At 38.6% G+C, this 18,705-nt stretch overlaps 2 protein-coding genes across 5 annotated transcripts in view; one reads left to right on the top strand and one right to left on the bottom strand.

Annotated features, from left to right (window-relative positions):
• The window catches only part of fip1l1a (factor interacting with PAPOLA and CPSF1a), a 71,879-nt gene that overhangs the window by 27,538 nt on the left and 25,636 nt on the right, over window positions 1-18,705 (top strand). The window lies entirely within an intron of this gene.
• Window positions 1,664-18,705, bottom strand: part of lnx1 (ligand of numb-protein X 1) — a 44,251-nt gene continuing 27,209 nt past the window's right edge. For 3 of the 4 annotated variants that reach the window (XM_039692851.2, XM_039692856.2, XM_039692853.2), the window contains 9 exons: window positions 18,185-18,438; window positions 16,806-16,961; window positions 14,586-14,794; window positions 12,512-12,901; window positions 8,817-8,951; window positions 6,873-7,050; window positions 5,710-5,968; window positions 3,185-3,343; window positions 1,664-3,033 (listed from right to left, as the gene is read on the bottom strand). In XM_039692851.2, coding sequence (XP_039548785.1) covers window positions 2,898-3,033; window positions 3,185-3,343; window positions 5,710-5,968; window positions 6,873-7,050; window positions 8,817-8,951; window positions 12,512-12,901; window positions 14,586-14,794; window positions 16,806-16,961; window positions 18,185-18,438 — 1,876 coding nt within the window. In that variant the 3' untranslated portion in view covers window positions 1,664-2,897. The remainder of the gene's footprint in view (window positions 3,034-3,184; window positions 3,344-5,709; window positions 5,969-6,872; window positions 7,051-8,816; window positions 8,952-12,511; window positions 12,902-14,585; window positions 14,795-16,805; window positions 16,962-18,184; window positions 18,439-18,705) is intronic. The other variant, XM_039692852.2, reaches the window with a different exon arrangement.

The following is an 18,705-nucleotide window of genomic DNA, read 5'->3' as shown; positions in this document are numbered from 1 at the left end:
TCCTTTCTTTTAAAGAAATATGTTGTATTATAAATGTGTTCTTTTTAACTTTCTATTCATCAAATAATCCTGAAAAAATTGTATCATGGTTTCCACAAAAATATTAGGCATCACAACTGACACAATGATTTCTGACTGATCATGTGACACCGAAGACTGATGAAAATTCAGCTTTGCCATCACTGGAATGAATGACATTTTTGACAAATATATTAAAATAGAAAACAGTTATTTTAAATTGAAATACTATTTTACAGTTTTACTGTTACAAGTCGAAATCTGTTGAGGTTAAAGTCGAAATGCGTGTGTGTGTGTGTGTGTGTGTGTGTGTGTGTGTGTGCGTGTGTGTGTGTGTGTGTGTGTGTGTGTGTGTGTGTGTGTGTGTAAAGAAATGCACTTGTGAAGTCGAACTGCCATGGATCAACACAAAATAGTATCTTTTTCTGGGCTTTCAACAAAATTCTACACAGGTTTCTAATCTACCAACAAGAATTTCCATGGCGTTGCCTATAGATGAGCGCATAGACGAGCATACAGACTCTGCCGGTGTAGGTATCACAATCTGGTCCAAACTTTATGTGGCAGTGTTTTTGTGCTCGTCTAGTCAACACTATCTGGGTGAAGAACACAACAGTAACCGTTCTGTCTCCCTCTTCACCGTAAATACGTTCTGGATACATTTTAAGTGCAGCATCATTCTGTATCCAATCATTTGGCCAGATCTCGTGATTTCCTCGGATTTAATTACCACTAATGGTGGTTGAGGAGAGATTCTCTGATATGATTGTAAACTGCTTTGAGTGAAGGCCTAATAGACATATGAAAGCGCTATATAAATGCCTCATTTATTTATTCATTCATATAGCTGGTCATCTCCATCCAGTCTGAAAAGTGTTTGCCTGGTTGGTTTTCCCATAGGCTTAAGTTTATTCCAGCGCAGTATATTTTATAACATCCTATAATGGTAGCCTAATGCTGGTAGATTGGCACCTGTTGAATTTCCTTTTGTTGAAACAAAACACGCACACACACAAACACACACACACACACAGTGTGAAACACTCATTATGCACCATTATGAATGCCTGTGTGTGCAGCAATGTGAAACAATAGCAAGCACACACACAACTTCTATGGAAGACTGTATTCTCGTACTCTCGAAATATTTCGACTTTAATCTCGAAATGATTCGACTTTAATCTCGAAATGATTCGACTTTAATCTCGAATTGCTAGATTTTTTTTTTTTTTACGTTGTGGTTCAGGGTTTTCGTAGTTTTCACTGTATTGTTGATCAAATAAATGCATCCTTGGTGAACATAAGACTATTCTTTTAAGAACGTTTAAAAAGCTTACCAACCCCAAACTTTTGAACAGTAGTGTACACACACACACACACATTGGGTTTTGATGTTTTATGGGGACTTTCCAAAGACATAATGATTTTTATACAGTACACACTGTATATTCAATTCCGAATTCATAGGAAACCTTCTGCATTTTTACATAAAAAAACATAATTTTGTATGATTTATAAGCTCTTTTCCTCATGGGGACCAAAATGTCTCTGACAAATAACATAAAACCCCCATGACGTAGGGTTTACCAGGAACACACGCATACAGTGCACACTAAGAATTCTCAATTTCTCCCAGTAACACAAGTCTCCTTGTAGAATGACTTTATTGATCATTGAACCAAAGGAACCAACAGATACAATATACTGCACAAGCCAAAGCATGAGATGCCAGAGCACACACACCTTACCCCACAATGACACCTACACACACACTCATACACACACTCACACAGTGAGCCTTTCACACACCACTCTCTCCTGTCCTTTCTCCTCCAAAGTAAACAAAAAAGTCAGCAAGGCCGCCTAAATCTCACATTGTCATTTATAAGCATTATAAGTTATCATCCATTTTTAAAATAGACTATTAACATTGCTTTTCTTTTTTCAGTTGCTATTCTTTTTTTTATTACTCACTATAGTTTATTTTCATATGCAACAGCATCTGAAATGTACCAACAAAGATAGAACTACTTGGCAAATTTGTCTCCATGCCGCCGGATGGAGAGAACGAACCACTGTCAGAACGAACGAAATGAAGCCGATATCCGAAAGCCGTAGAAACAGAGAGAGAAATGAACCAAAGGTAATATTAGTCATTGTACAAGTGCTTGAATCTGTTCTGTTATCATCTTTTCAGACATCGACGTTTATAGTAAAGAATGTGCGTCCACTTCGATGCGTTTTCTAACATGTAAATATAATGGAATTGGCAATGTGTGTCCCCCGCCCAAACCCTACTTATCCCAGTATCCCTTTCACCTCGCTTCTCAAGGAAACCCCTCTCATGTGCAGCATCTTGAACGTCCTCTACGAACAACATTAGAGTGACACAATCTGACTACATAGAGCACAGTGCCAAAAATGTTTATACATCTGTTTCCGACTCCTCCGTGCTTCCTGAATTTGTTTTTAGACCCTCCCATGTCCTTCAGTACTGATTAAGAGCTCCGCCTTCTGTCTATAACCAACATGATGCTCCTCTCATGCACAAATGTCATATTTATGCCTTGCCGATCGACAAAAGGGCAATTGTGAAAGCGCCTCCTGGTTTTGGAGTCTGACAAACGTGCTTCTTGGTGGGTGGAGTTGTGTTGTTGGCTTCGCCTTCAGGTTTAGAGTCTTAGCTCCTACTACCTGGATGAGGTCCATGTGTCATTTCCTGCTCCTGGAGGGGCAGTCCGTGTCTTAAGCCCAACCTTTTAAGGAAGTCTCAGATTCGAAAATCCACCATTTTTGTTGTCATTATAAGGTCTGTAGTGTAAGCTCCACCCCCTAGTGCGGGGTCAGTGTAATAAGCCCCTCCCCCATGCAGAGTAGTCCTATAGCAGGCTGCCAGGCCAAGAAACAATGGTGAGAGTGATCCGACCCCTCAGCTCCTTGAGTAGGCGGACTAGAGCCGTGTGTGTCATTCCCCAGGTACTCTTGGCGTTCACCTCCAGCAGGATGTCCCCACAGCTAATAAGAAAAAAAACAAAGAGTTTCATAATATTGGAGTCATGGCAAGAATGAGGGTAAAGGAAAAAATAGCATTTAATAAATTGTACTCTTCTACATAAAGCATGGTTTCCGTCAAAAGCAGACACTACGTATTCCATGGTGACCGTACCGTATCCTCCCATCGTTGTATGCCGGTGTGCCCTCTACGATAGAGCGTATGAAGAAGGACTGGTTACAGTTGAGTTCTTCTTGTCCACCCACAATACTGAAACCCAGACTGCCAGACGTGCTCCTGCGGAGGACAATGTCTTTACAGCAGTATAGATGCCTGGAATTGGACAGGAAATTCAAGGTTAATTTTATTGTCATTCAGCAGTCACAGTATACAAAAGGACAAAGCATATAGTGCAAGAACACTTAAAGGGATAGTTCACCCAGACAGGAAATTATTCGGATATTATTAGGAAACTGACTCGTATTGGCATGTTCTGTTGGAACAACACGAGTGAGTAAAAACTGAATTTCTGTTAACACTTTACTATAAGGTTTAATTTGTTAACATTAGCTAAAGCATTTGGTATTATGAACAATACAGCATTTAATAATCTTGGATAATGTTAATTTCTACATGCATATACAGTATTAATTAGGAGTGTAACAATGTATTGTTAATATCAATAATACAAAAATGCAACTATATGTATCGATAATCTGTATTGTGCATAGTCAGAGACAATTGATATTGGTATAGTTCACTTAAGGCGAGACACGGCAAGCAAAAACAGTTTTTCATGCAGTGATCAGTTTTGAGATTTTGGGCTAGTTTACTCTTACAATATGTGTTCTTTCAACCTGCTATAAAGAAAACGTTGAAAATATACTTTAAAATATTTAATTAATTATATTTAGTTTACATTTAATTTCTCACGAATTTACCAAGACGTTATAGCATTCCAATGCGTCATACCGCGTTCCGTCTGTTTACTGAAGTCTGTCATAACTGGTATCGTTTGAAAGCTCTGAATCTCGTGCACAACTCTTGTGTAACCCAAAATTTCATGAGCTTAAAATATTTTATATTATTATTACTAAGGGCCTGAGCATTTATTCTGTTTGTGAGCATTTTTTTTTCCAATAGAAATGTATTAAAATCCCACTTAAAATAAACAGAGGGATTCCTGGCCTGATTTATGTGACATTTTAATAAAAAAAAAAAATGGAGAAAATCAATTTTTTGGGGGGTATGGACAGTATATTTTGATTTCCTATAGGCAATGAAAGCATATATCCTGAAATCCCTCTGAACTTTTTTAAACAAAATGAAAAAAGCATTTTGCACCTGGCTTTATCATATGTTCAGATCTATCTATCGAAAATGCATGCAAAATTGTGCATATATAATGAGATAATGCATAATTTGCATAATTAAACATACAAATTTTAAAAACTTATAAAACATTTTTTATATACTTGTGTAAGTAATCAACTGAGGAAGTTTCATGGTGATTCACCTGTAGTGTCTCGCCTTAAAAAAAATTCCATCTTTACAGAGTTTCAGTGTCAGTACTACATTAAACTACTATACAATGTATAATAATGCAATGGGGGAATATTTGTGTGGCCTACATTATCAGTGACAGAGTGCAAGCATATTCGTCTAAAATAATTCAGTTTTCAGCTTCCGAATCATGAATATTTTTATTCTGGTGTCACTATTGTCTTGTGCATTGGGTTACCAGCACCAATCCAAGCCTATTTATTTCCACCCTCAATGTAATACCAAATATTGTGAGTTCACTATCGTGATGTGTCATGAGGTTATCTACACCCCTAGTACATTTCAAGTTGTATAAATTATATGTAAATTATAATTTGCTTAGATTAATAAATTGTTCATTATTACTTGATATTAATGAACATATGTTAACAAATTGAACCTTATTTTACAAAATTACAATTTTTGGGTAATCTATTCATTTAATGGAGATGCATAGGGGTGCATTTCAGGAGCCATTACATTGGTTCAGATGGAGCTTATATAAGGGAAATAAGTGACTTTCAAATGTCAAGCAACACTGAAAGTCTCGATTTGTATTCCAACGCCGGCAATCCTTGGAAAAATGCTACTGTATATCAAAGGCTAGATATCGACCATGTCTGACAGCTAACAGCATGAAAGTTCAAAGCTCAGATTTAGAGTGGACTTCTGTGAAAGACGATGTAGAAACGGCGAGCAGACAAGAGCAAAAGAACAGTGTGAAGAAAAGACGGATGCATAATTACAAGGAAAAGTTCTGGGAATGGGAGAAAAGGGTCTATTTAAAGCCGTCACACTTTCAAGCGTCTAAACCTGTTACAGCAGAGAGTGTGAGAAGGGCTTTCCTCAACCCTGCTCTGTTCTCCTGTCGCTCTTTATTTTTCTTTCTGAATTATACAAATGAAATCATTCTAGAAGTTGTTTAGAACGTTCACACTCTACCATGGCAAGTGACTTTTTAATTTCTAAAGCTTCATTAAATATGGGCAAAATAAAAAGCTCAGAGAGTGGAAGAATGTGGGGGAAAGACTAGGGGGAAAAACATTTTAAATTTTAAAATAAAAAGTAGTATTGCATTTTGACATCATTTACTTTTATATGAACAAAACAAGCCAAAGATACTTAAAATTAATTTAAGCCTATTCGGTTGATTGTACCTGGGCAGCTGGAGCCAGGACACCCAGAGGGGGGCGTAGTCATCATTAGGCGGGGGTAGTTTGGTGTCTCCGGGTGAAGAGGGCGAGAGAGCGCAGGGGGAATGCAGGGGCGGCATGCAGTCCAGGGAGCTGTCATTAGGGGGTCTCATTTCTAGTACCCGCAGGACCACCGGGGATGAGGTGTTCTTCAGGTTAGCCACAGCCTCGCTCCGAGTCACACCCGTCAGGTCAACCCCATTCACGTTTAGAAGAATGTCACCTAGGAGACAGGATAGACATTAATAAAGAAATCACCACACTCTAACAGATCGATTATTACACAGCAGAGTTGTGTTGTTGCATGTACTTTTGCATAACAGAAAACTCCAAAGAACAGAATTGATTTGAAATAGAAATCTTTTGTAATATTATAAACTTCACTGTCGCTTTCGATTAATTGAAAGCGTCCTTGCGGAATAAAACTACCAATTTTAATATTAGCGTTTGTGTATTTTTTCAAATACAATTTTTCAATTAATAATGTATTTAATCAAAAAACAATGTAATTTTTACAAAAAAATGATGTCATCGTGTAACACTAGAGGAAAATAAGCAATACTTAAAGATTAGAATGGCTGTATTCTCGATAAGACAACTGTTATTACTGTTCACATTTTGAATGAGAATGAGAAGGTTAACTAGTAGTCTAGAAATATTTTACTGCAAATGCTATTTTCAAATGCCCATTTTCTTCCAAATATTGGACCCTCCCAAAGCTTTTGTATAATTCAAACTCAAAAAAAGTCTAAACACTTTATGTATATATATGTGTCTCTATTTTCACACAGAGGCCTCCATACACCTGCCTGTGCATGATCACACCTTCACACACCTACGTTCATGTCACATGTGACAGAAATAAACCTTAAGAAACTTCCATAGGATCAGTCGGGAGCTAATAGAGCGACAGTATGGCAGGTGTATGTGTGGGAGTGTCATTTTCTAGTGTTATTTGCATATTTTGGCAAAGCTGATGACAGTCATGCATATGCAGTAGCAGGTGTGTCTTTGTTTGTGTGTGTGTACTTGGATTCAAAAGGAAAGATCACAGGGGCACCTTGGAAAACAGCTGTGTGGCTTTGTCAGATGTCCCTGAATAGGTTAAGCACTTTGTGAGGGTGTACCTTTGCAGATCGAGCCCTCCTGTCCCACCACTCCATTGGGGTCAACGTTGGTGACATAGACTGGCAGATCCCACCCCCTGCTGCTCATCCCACCGGCAACCGTCATACCGAGAGAATCGTGCGGCTCCTTCAACAGAGTCACCGTCTTCTCGTAACACGCAGGCTTTTGGCACGAATCCTGGAATGGAGGAACGGGAAACGAGAGATTAATCGCTAAAGTTATCGGATTATGACGTGTGGTTATCTATGACCTGTTGTTGGGCACTGATTGATGCTTTCCTGACGCCACGCATAAGAATAATGTCCGAACACATGACTGCCCGAAGCGTGTGTTTGTAATAAATGTTGAGCTTGCAGGATGCTGTGATATTGCTGACCGCAGCCAAATTCTGCCTTGGATCCCCTCCAAAAACAACAAACACAGTCGCTAAGTTCTAACTTAATAAAAAGCGTTATTAAAGTTCAACAAAAGGCCTGTTTATATTTAGTCTGAGCCTCCGGCTACAGCACATCAGATCTGGAGTTAGTGTGTTAGGCTTATCGCTAGAGTGAGAGAGAGTGTGTGTGTGTGTGTGTTAGGCCGTGTCTAATTTGGAGGAGTGAAAAGCCTCTGACTATATACTGCCAGAATGTTTTCACCTCTCTTAGTGTGTAAAAGAGAATTAACAAGAGTGGTGGAGAGATAAAGGAGAGGAATTGGTTTGGTCTGGGTTTATAGGGGGTTGGGCATTTGTCATGCTTTTCATTTAAAAAAAAACATACAACAGGAAATTACATCATAGAGAAGAACCCTGCAGATTGCCATTACCGTGTGTCAAGGTTAATAAGTCTGTTAAAATATCAGTAACACTTTACAATAAGGTCATGAGTTAATGCATGAACTAACAGTGAGCAATACATTTGTTACAGTATTTATTAATCTTTGTTAAGTTAAAGGAATAGTTCCCACTTAAAAATGAAAATTCTGTCGTCATTTAATCACCCTCATGTCGTTTCAAACTTGTATGCATTTCTTTCTTCTGCTGAACACAAAGGAAGATATTTTGAAGAATGTTGGTAACCAGACAGTTGATGGACCCCACTGACTTCCATAGTAGGGAAAAAAATACTATTAAAGTCAATGGGGTCCATCAACAGAAGAAAGAAATTCATACAGGTTTGAAACTACTTGAGGGTGAGTATATGATAACAGCATTTTCATTTATAGCTCATGATAGTTTATAGTGCATTAACTTAATGTTAACAGATAGATTTGATTCCCATAACGTAGTAAATTAACTAAGATTAATAAATGCTGTAGAAACTGTTCATTCTTAGTTCATGTTAACTAAGTAGTTGGTGTTAACTAATGAAACCTTAATGTAAAGTGTTACCAAATCAGATAATTAAAATAGTGTTGCTATAAAGATGTGTATACTCATGTAGCCTACTCAGGTTAGATAACATACTTGATGGCTTCACCACATCTTTACACGTTTTAAAACGATTTCACCCATGTACATTTGCCTAATAATGGGAAATGCAGTCCACACCTTTATTTGCCATTGACTCTTAAACCAGCAAACCCTTACAGATTGGTTTATGATGTTTTTATCAGCAGAGAAAGGAAGGGAGAGAAATGACTAACGATGAATTTGAGTTTTATTAGAACAAGGAAAGTTGTCAGTGCAGATATTTAGAAGCAGAAAATCCCATTTAGAAGACACACTAAAATCCTCCCTCCCTGCCACGGCTGTGTTTCTTCCTTCTGGGTTTTCTTCTGTTAATAGGTTTGGAGACGGCTCTCTCAGAGGAGTGTGTGTGTGTGTGTGAGAGAGAGAGAGCTGGCTGATTGCGCGATTCTTTGATGTTTCAGATCTTTTTCCTCAAAAAGAGAATGTTTAGTAAAGTGGTGCAGAGGGACTGGAAATAAATAGTGTGTGCGGCTATGCTCATGAAACCCACCAGTAAAGACTGCTCAATATCCACAGGCGAGTAGGGCGGTGGCCCTTCCATGTTCCATGGTGCCTCCTGTAGGATGTCCGGAGTAGGGATGTGAGTCTGGCGGGACACAATGAAGTGGACGCGGTCCTCACTCGCCTGTAGAACATGTAGCAGGTGCCATTAGTGTCCTGCCTTATGTGATTTTTATGTTAATACATGAGCTTATATAAATATTGGGTCCCACTTTATATTAAGTGGCTTTAAGTACTATGTACTTACATTGAAGTTACTACTTTGATACATTGGACTTATTGTGTACATACATGTTTTTACATTGTACTTATATATTGAAAATACCTGCATGTAATTACAACTGTAATTAATTGATGTAATTACATTTGTAATTACACAGTTGACCCTTCCCTTACACTTTAACCCACCCTGATACCTACCCATACCACCACACCTGTCCCTAACCTTACCCATATCACACCTCAATAGCAGCAAAAGTGTTTTACAATACAACCTGAACACAATAAGTACATTGTACTTATATTCCTATGTAAGTACATAGTACTTAAAGCCACTTAATATAAAGTGGGACAAGATAAAGTAGCTTGACGGGAACATTTCATTCTAGAGAGCATTTATATGGACAAAAATCTTTGTAGTGCAAGATGAGTCATCATCAGTATTTCTTTAAAAAAATAATTAAATGTTACATAAATGTTAAAATATTAGTATGTTACTTAAATTAACTTTAACTTAAATTGAGTATTTAACTTAAATTTAAAATTGAATGGAATTAAAATTCTGCTTTCATAAAAGTTTGTGTTTACATAATATATGTGGTTTCACTGTGTATATATATATATATATATATATATATATATATATATATACACACATGCATGTATATTTAAGAAAAAAATATTATTTATATATAAAATATTTATATTTGCATATAATATAAATTATATATAAATCTATATACAGTATATACAAGAAAATAATTCTTAAATATATACAAGCATGTGTGTGTATTTATAAAATAATTATACACAGTGCACCCACATAAACACAAACTTTTATTTTGGATAATCGTTTGACAGCCCTTATATATATACAAAATTCAAATTAAGTCAAATATTTTACATACATAGTTTTCACTGTATAAATTGTTAGATCAAGTTATTTAGCTCCCTCTATATTGTGTGAAGGAGATACCTTGCGAGATGTTCTCAAAGAGAACAAACATGGGCTAAAAGCCACCAAATTTCTTGGGGCCTTTAACATTGGTGTCGGCCTAGCATTTGCCATCTACTGTAGAAACCTTTTGAACTCTACAAGAGAGCAAACAGAGGACAACAACTTCCCTGAGGAACGAGCAGTTCAAAAACTGAATTTGAAATTTAAAATAGTCCGTTCATACTTAAGGAGAGTGTGTGCGTAATATCTCATTATTACTCTCCGGACGTCTAGGAAGCACAATTACCAGATGTTGTGAGTGCCAATGCCCTACAGCTCCAGCTCAGTGTGCATGTGTGATTATATCTCAGGAGTGTATACTTATTAAAGAAAAACTAATATAAATGGAGATTTGGGATCTATGGTGCAGTCTGTGTGTATGTGTGAGCTGAAGGAGGGCACAGGGCGCTAGTTTTTTCCCTCTCTGATTTATTTATCTTTTCCTCTTCATCCATTCCTCTCGTTCCATCTGAGTGCATCACAGCTCTCTTCTCTATTAACCCTTTTCTGTTGACAACCTTGTAGCTGCTGTTTCTCTCGAGCGCACACTCACATTGAGAGCCCATGGAGTTCTTGGGAGTTTAGTGCTCTGTCGCTGCCTCTTAAATGAGTGGGTTTAGCTTGTTATCGCACTAATTGGACTAATTTAATCAGTTTCCTGCCAGCAGTTAATCTATGTCAGAAACTCCTGCTGTGAGCGGCCATCTTGGTTCCTTCGAGACCAATCTGAACCAGACAGGAAGCAACGAGCTGAATAACAACATTCAGAAAGACCCACCACCACACTGAAATACATATTAGATCACACACTCACTATACTCTCCTATACACCTTTATATCGTTATGACACACCTCCAATCACTGAGATGATTATCTGCCACAAACCTTCTGTAAACTCTTTATACTTTGCAATACTCAAGGAACATCCAATTTTATTTGAAACCATCACAATTGGCTTTTTGGGATTTAGACTTGGTCTAGTTCTTGGCAAAGTCACTGTGTTATGAATGATTTACTGAATTAGACGCCACAGGTTAGGATTTGAAGGCTTTGTAAACATTTATTCTTTGAAATGCTGAAAAGGCCTAGTAATAAAAGTGCTTAAATTATTTAGGATGACTTATATTAGGCTTAATGAATGTCAACAATTAAAAAGTGAAGCATTGCATAAAAAATAATTGATCTGCTGTTAAACTAAAGGCATGAAAATTGCACTTGCAATTAAGATTAGATTTGGTCTATTTTTTCCCCTCTTTTTCTCCAAGCACTGAAGTGGGTTACTACTTCTATTATCATCGTTATTTTTATTAGAAGATTAGCTCTGGAAATTTGATGACTTTAATTTGTTACATTGCTGGAGAAGTTTCAAATTAATTCTATTTGTAAACACAGCCATACAATTAATGGTTTGCGGTTAGGACATTGACATTCTGACAAAAAGTCTGCTTGAGTTTGAGCCAATCCCACAATTCTGAAGGAGCTGATGCAATTACTCCATTCGTTTAGTTGTAAGCCTGTAATGTGGAAGTCAAAAACCGTGATTATTTGTGTCGTGGAAACAAATGTAGGTGAAATTGAAATAGACGAAAGAAACAAAACTAAAGAGCTTCTCACAATCCGTGTGGAAAGACTGATTCTTTCACTGTTTTGCCGCCGGCACAGCTGTTTAAAGGTCATTCAAAGGTGTTTTACCTGCATTGTGGTGATGGAATTTCACTGCAATTTTAGGTTTATTCCATGAAAGTTGCTGTTTGATTGTCAGACAGACTGTATATTGCTAAAGCAAATGAAATCTGTATAGTCACTCAGATGGGTTGTATTTAGCTTTTTATCAAGAACAGCCCAACATGACATCATGACTTTTGCGTAAACATATACGCCACTTTCGAGTCAGGTGCCGTGTTATCTCCACGCATTTTGAGCTATCCGCGTGTATCCGCGTGTATGCGTATATGTCTACGCCATTAACGCCCGCGTCATTCCGCGTGTCTGTACACGCAGTCAAATCTCTAGTCATAAATGCCATTAACACCAGTGACGTTAAGTTTAGGGATGGGGTTGAGGTAAGTCATATCTTTTTTTTACCTAGGATGGTAAAGGAACAGTCATAAATGCCATTAACCCCAGTGACGGTTAGGTTTAGGGACGGGGTTGAGGTAAGTCATATATTTATATAACGTTAAGTCAATGGCGTTCATAAACATGCTGAAAGGCGATTATGCGTCTTGATAGCACGCCAAAAATGGAAATACGAATTGGCGTGTCATACACACGGTACTTCATGAGATCAGTCTGAACAGCCTGCAATTCATCGGTTTGCACACTTGTATTAGAGATTGACTTGATTTTGAATAGTTCTGATGCATATTCACTATTGATTTGTGCCGTTTGTCACCATTTTGTCTGTTGGTATACACAGGCCTTAATGCTCACCACATTACCTTTGACCTCTCCCATAAGCCTCTCACCTGAATAAGCAGCGCGGCATGCTCGGGGGCGCCGTATCGCAGGTCGTGGCCGTTGATGGCCAGCACCCGGTCGTCGACCCTCAGCCTTGCGTCTCGGGCGGCCAGCCCCCCCTCCAGCAGGTGGAAGATGAAGACGCCATGTTCGTCAGGCCTGCGCACCAGCTTGATGCCCAGCTGTTCATCTGGGGCCCTCTTAACAAGGACCACATGCAGGCTGTCATCCCGGATGGTGGGGGTGTGTGTGGGGAAGGCCTCCGTGGGGGAGTGGTGGTGGGAACGGTAGCGGTGGCGCTGCTCGCGCAGTACGGTCAACCGCAGCAGTGTGCAGGGCTGCTTCAGAGCCGCCACGGCATAACAGTGAGGCACGTTACTGATGTCTATACCATTCACCTGAAGGGAAGACGGCATGAGAGAGGGAAATCAAGAGAACTGTTGTTTTGTTTGTCTTTGTCTTTTTTTCTATTATATTTTCAAAGCTCAAACAGTGGAGGACGGCACTGGCAGTACTGTCATTGGTTCGATTAGCAAGGAATTTACTGGAATTGTAGTCGCTTTGGATGAAAGCATATGGCAAATGTAAATATAATAGAAGAGAGAAGACAAAAGATGATGTCAATGGGGGATGGTGAAAGGGATCTGGAAATGTTGCAAACCGAATTGGAGCTAATGTTGTGACGAGCACCAGAGCTCAATGTTTTTGAGTGTGCACTAATTATTATAGCAGTAAATACTTTCTGGCTTTCTGCAATTCTAAGGTTTAGGAAGGGATTAATATGCTCCAAATTTGTATATATTTGTTCTATGTTTTGATATTTGATTTTGATATTTTGAGAAATCTGATTCTGCTTTCAGCTAAGCTGTAGTTTTTAGGGATGCACAATGTATTGGTACCATATCAGTTATGTCAACATTTAGACCGTTTTAGTCGATACTGTTTATTTATTTAGACATAATAGTATAGAATATTACATATTTACCATTTCTCTGAAATAGGCCATAAAATCTAAATAATTATATACTTTGGTTAAAGCTACAGTCCGTAGCTTTTTAGGGGGTTAATAATAATCCAAAATACATATTTGAGAAAATACATAACCAGCCAGTGTTCAAAACTATCTGCTTGCCTCAGCTCGATTCAAAGCGGTAAGCTTCTTTTAATGTTTTTAACTCCAGTGGTACTGGTGGATTTCCGCGAGAGATTCGTGCATGTCTTTGCGTCATTACGTCACATCTGTACACACACATCTGTACACATAAAGGAGAAGTCTCGGCTAGTACGCCATATTTCGTGTGAGGATGTTGTTGATTTATAGCCTTTTCTCACAGTACTTGATATAAGTAAACGTATCAATTTTGATGGCCGATCCAGAAAGGTTCAAATGACAATCACCAGTGACAAGTAAGATGGGTGAATGTATGGGTTGTAAAATGCAAAAGACTTTGTTCAGACTTCAGAGTGGCTAACTTAAAGAAAAAAAGACACTGTAACCGGACCCATTCGAAAACAAGGACATATATCGGAAGGACATTGCATGTAGTCACGCAATGCTGACGTTGTTAACATTAACAAGTTAAGAACAAAGTATAATTTGCACGGTTTTTACTGCAATGTCAGAACCATAACAAAAGTGGATTTTACTTGTTCAGATTACATTTTCCGGCATTACATCAGATTAGATTTTCCGACTAATTATGTTAGTCATACTTCCGAAAAGAGTAATGGTGTCGAACTACAACTCACGTAAAGTTGATAATTCCACGAAAGACTGCAATTGCAGATTTCGAACAGAGATGGCGACAAAGAGGAAAAAATGCGGACTGCGGCTTTAAATACAATTTTAGTCTAATCACTACAGCCCTGCTTATTTTAATTTATATAATTAAATTAAATTAAACAATTAAATTAAAAATTAAAACAAAATGGAATTTTAAAAAATCGTATTCTGTCTGGTTGCATGCAGAGTCCTCAGAAACACACTTCCCTTCTGAACAACAGATGGCGAAGCCCATGACAACATGTGCTATCACTCCTACTGTACAATGACGTAACATTAGATCTAGCACACATACGCACCTTGAGGATCATATCCCCAGGTAGCAGTCTTCCATCCCGAGCGATGACCCCCTCTCGGTAGATATCCTGAATGAGAATGCGTACTAGAGGCGTCTCATTGCCCCCGACAATGCTGATAGCCAGAGGTTCACAAGGATCTGCCCTGGTGATCTTAATACTGGTGAGCTCACCATCAGGGATTAGATGATGCAGCTGGGGTAATGCAAATACTGAGAGAGAGAGAGAGAGAGAGAGAGAGAGAGATCTGTAATCAGTGAACTCCCACATGATCATTACTTTCTGTACTAAACGAGGCATCTGTCCAGACCAAAGCAAGGCCAAACATGACTTCAAGCCTTAAAAAGCATTACAGTGGTCCATCAGAGGAAGGAGGGAGGAGGTGGCAAGACTTTATATTCTGAATATAAGATGTGCATAATTCAGATAAACTACACTCTTAAAATGCAGGGTTGTTTCAACTTTGGGTCAAATATGGACAAACCCAAAGATCCAAAACCAAAAATCATACTGACCCCAGAGATCTTTGAATGTACACTGTATGTACATTGACACTCTACTAACTATAAGTAACTTTGCAACTACATGTCAACAGACTCTCATTATAGTTTTAGTAGACTGTATTAAGGAGCACAACTGTTTAACATTGATAATAATAATAAATGTTTCTTGAATCGACATATTAGAACGATTTCTGAAGGATATGACACTGAAGACTTTATAGATTGCTATGCTGCCATAGAGCTAGTTTGACAGACCATTATGAAAATACTTAATGGACATTTATTTAGAATATGCTCGACCGTTTCTATTTGTTCTGGGTGAAAGATTTGTACCTGTAACTGAAATGACTGTAAACTACAGCTGTATTCAGTAACAACCTCTGTGATTTGTCTCTCCTTATCTTTTATCCATCCCTTCTTTCTCCATTACACATACTCTCTCTCTCTCGTATCCGCCTGTTCTCCACAATCTGCAGTTTCTCTCTTTCAAAGTCAATATTTTCCTCTCATCTCCTCTGATTGCTTGCAGGGAGAGAGAAAGTGCAGCTCATTACTACTGCAACCAGTGTGTTACATAACGAAAGAACACACACCCAAACTCATCAGTATTTTCCTCACTCATTTCAAATCTCTCAAGCAGTCTTTTTCACTTTTGTTTTCATTCAGAAAGCAACCCTCTCACTCAGCGTTCATCTGTCCAGTCCCTCTGTCCCGACACACTGCTTCATTTCCTCTCTGTCGTTCTCTGATAAGTCTCCTCAGGCTCCATCTGCATTATTAAAGGACCATATGCTACTGCGGTGCTGAGCGGACCCAAACCAGACTGTCACCTTCTGACACACACCCTATATTATCCATTGATTGTTTTATCTTTCCATTGAACACTATTGATGGGAAACTTTATTCCCAGAGCACGAGAACATGATTTTGTGTTTTGTAGGTGACCATTTCTTTGCCATTTCAGGTTCTTAAAGGGATAGTTCACCCAAAAATCTTTTATCTTTTACTCACCCTCATGTTGTTCCAAACCTGTATGAATTTCTTTCTTCTGCTGAACACAAAAGAAGATATTTTGAAGAATATGGGTAAGTCAAAGTCAAACATCAACTGTTTGGTTACTGACATTCTTCAAAATATCTTCTTTTGTGTTTAAACTTATCATTATGACACATGGAGCTTTTTAAATATGCTATAATGCTTCATAACAGCACAGTTACACAGTTATAACCAAACATTTTTTCATATTCAACCAAACATTCTTACATTTACAAATTTTATAATGCAAAAAAAAGCAACTTGAAGAGATCAAATTGTACTAAACTATGGATGAAATCTAAATGATTGAAGGAACCATGTGCATGTGAATTCATACTGTAAATGTGTTCATGTGTTTGCATTTTTTTGGGGGTGAAAGATTAGATTCACACTGAACCCCTGCCTGTGCCAGCTTTGACAATCTTTAGTAATCCCAGTAACAATCTTTGATATACCTCTTCTTATCTTCATCTGTCCTTCTTTCTTCATAACACACACACACTCTTTCTCTGTTGCGTTCTCTCCTATCTGCCTACTCTTTATTGGTTTTAATTTGGTCGAACTGGTCCCCCAGCTCGTCTCCTTGCCAGGTTAAGCTGGTGTTTAGCTGGTTAACAAGCTGGACTCCTGACCTGACCAGCTGACAAATGCTCAAATACAGTACTTGTAAGACACATACACTTACCCTCTGGTGGTATGTTGGCGTTTCTGAGGTTGTCACGCTCCTCTGAGGTGTCATTGGCTACTGCTGTCCCACTCTTGGTCCTCCTCAGGACACTAAAGGCTCGATTCAGGCGCCGAAAAGAGCGACTACGCACCGAAGTTCTGTCAAAGTTGCGATCTGTGAATGAACGTGAGAGAGATATGAAGGAACTGAGTGAAAAAGAAGGAGAGAGAAACTACTTTGCCTAAACATGCCTGAACATGTCCCTCACACATCCTTCTATCCACTTGCAGCCAATCACAAATGAGTCGGCACACAGTAGCCAATCAAATTTTCTCTCTTTGTAGCACCAAAATACATTGCACCTGCATGCCAAGCAATGAACATCTGAAGTAAGCAGCACCTGCTGGTGCTGTATTGTGGACACTGCAGTAAGGTTACTTATAAATTCTTCTGGTCAGACCTGAATCAGCACAGAACAGAGCAGGACACTTTTTATGTCTGTTTATCTAACTTAATCTATAGATCACAGACAAAAGTTTCACATTATAACAAAAATACAACTATGTTATGTTACATATGCCCTGTTTGACATTTTTAATACACCCAGGATGCTGAGAGACTCTCCAGGTGATAAGTGGAAAAGATAAATAAAACTGTAGAGAATTTACGACAAACTAATGATCAGTTAGGGATAATAAAATATAGTAAAGTTAATTTAGTAAAGTTATTTAAGATTAAAAATGGTAGGGTTGCTGGGTCTGTAAAGGTCGAAACCCCTTGCAATACATGTTGTTCTGTCTCATACCTCAACTCTTTCAGTCTTTCTGTCCTGATGGACAGAGTTCTGACATGTGGCATTGACAACATTGGAGCCAGACAGCTTGTTCAGCTGCAGTGTCACACTGTTTCCAGTCCCAAAGCCAGAATTGCTGGTGCAGCAACATTTATTGTCCCCATTCTTAAGGCTTCACATTTCGAGGGGACGTCAGACAATGAAACATATCTGAACTACTTTGTGGAGGTCAGGAACAGGCCTCATAAAGTATTCATAAGGTATATTTAAACGTTCTCTATCTCCTCCTCTTTGTTTCTGTAACTGCAATTTCAATTGCACGTCTCAGCTGAACCTTTTCAGACATCCACTTTGTGGATGAACATTTTTTTTCCCCCATAAAGCTGCATAAGGCAGCTTTGAACAACTGACATTAGTCAGATTAGCTGTTTCAGTAAGTATGAGGGAGAAATACAAACATTTATATTGTGGGGGACATCCTTTAATGTACTTTTTTAAAATTAAAAAATAAATAAATACCACTTTTATTCTTAATATACTGTATATATATATATATATATATATATTTCGACAAATACACACAAACACAATTGTGTGCACTCACACTCACTCTTCCTGGAACCGCTGCGTGCTGCCAGGCTGGTGGTGCTCCCTGATTGGCTGTTATCTTCCATACTGGGCTCATAGGCGGGGTTAACCAGGCCAGGCTCGTCTGATAGGAGGGCGATAGCAGAGGAGGGGCATCCCTCCCCGGGCAGTGCCGCCACAGTGAGTTCTGAGGTGCTATCTGTGCAATCTCCCTCCTGAGAGCGCCGCTTTCTCTCTGCGGAGAGGCCATAGTGTGACGCTCCTTTACACCTGTGAGAACACACACCGACAACTAGGTCAGCAAGATACATTATCATACAATAAATGTGTCATCATCTATGCACCAATTAGGAAAGCAAAGTCATGTAGAGGAGACTGAATAATCACATTGTTGCAAGAGGGTGCTTTTGGACGTGTATACTTGATCTTTGTGTGTGTGCTGTTGTGTTGCTGATGTGTTACGCTGCTATCGCAGAGGAGATCAACAAACAAATACGTTTCGCCCCAGGAAGCTTGGCAAACAAACATAAAGACTAG

This window comes from Pimephales promelas, chromosome 13 (genome assembly GCF_988280905.1).
Source record: "Pimephales promelas chromosome 13, fPimPro1.hap1.1, whole genome shotgun sequence".
Lineage (NCBI taxonomy): Eukaryota > Metazoa > Chordata > Actinopteri > Cypriniformes > Leuciscidae > Pimephales > Pimephales promelas.
The sequence above is the reverse complement of the archived record's forward strand: the minus strand, read 5'-3'. Positions and strand labels throughout refer to the sequence as shown.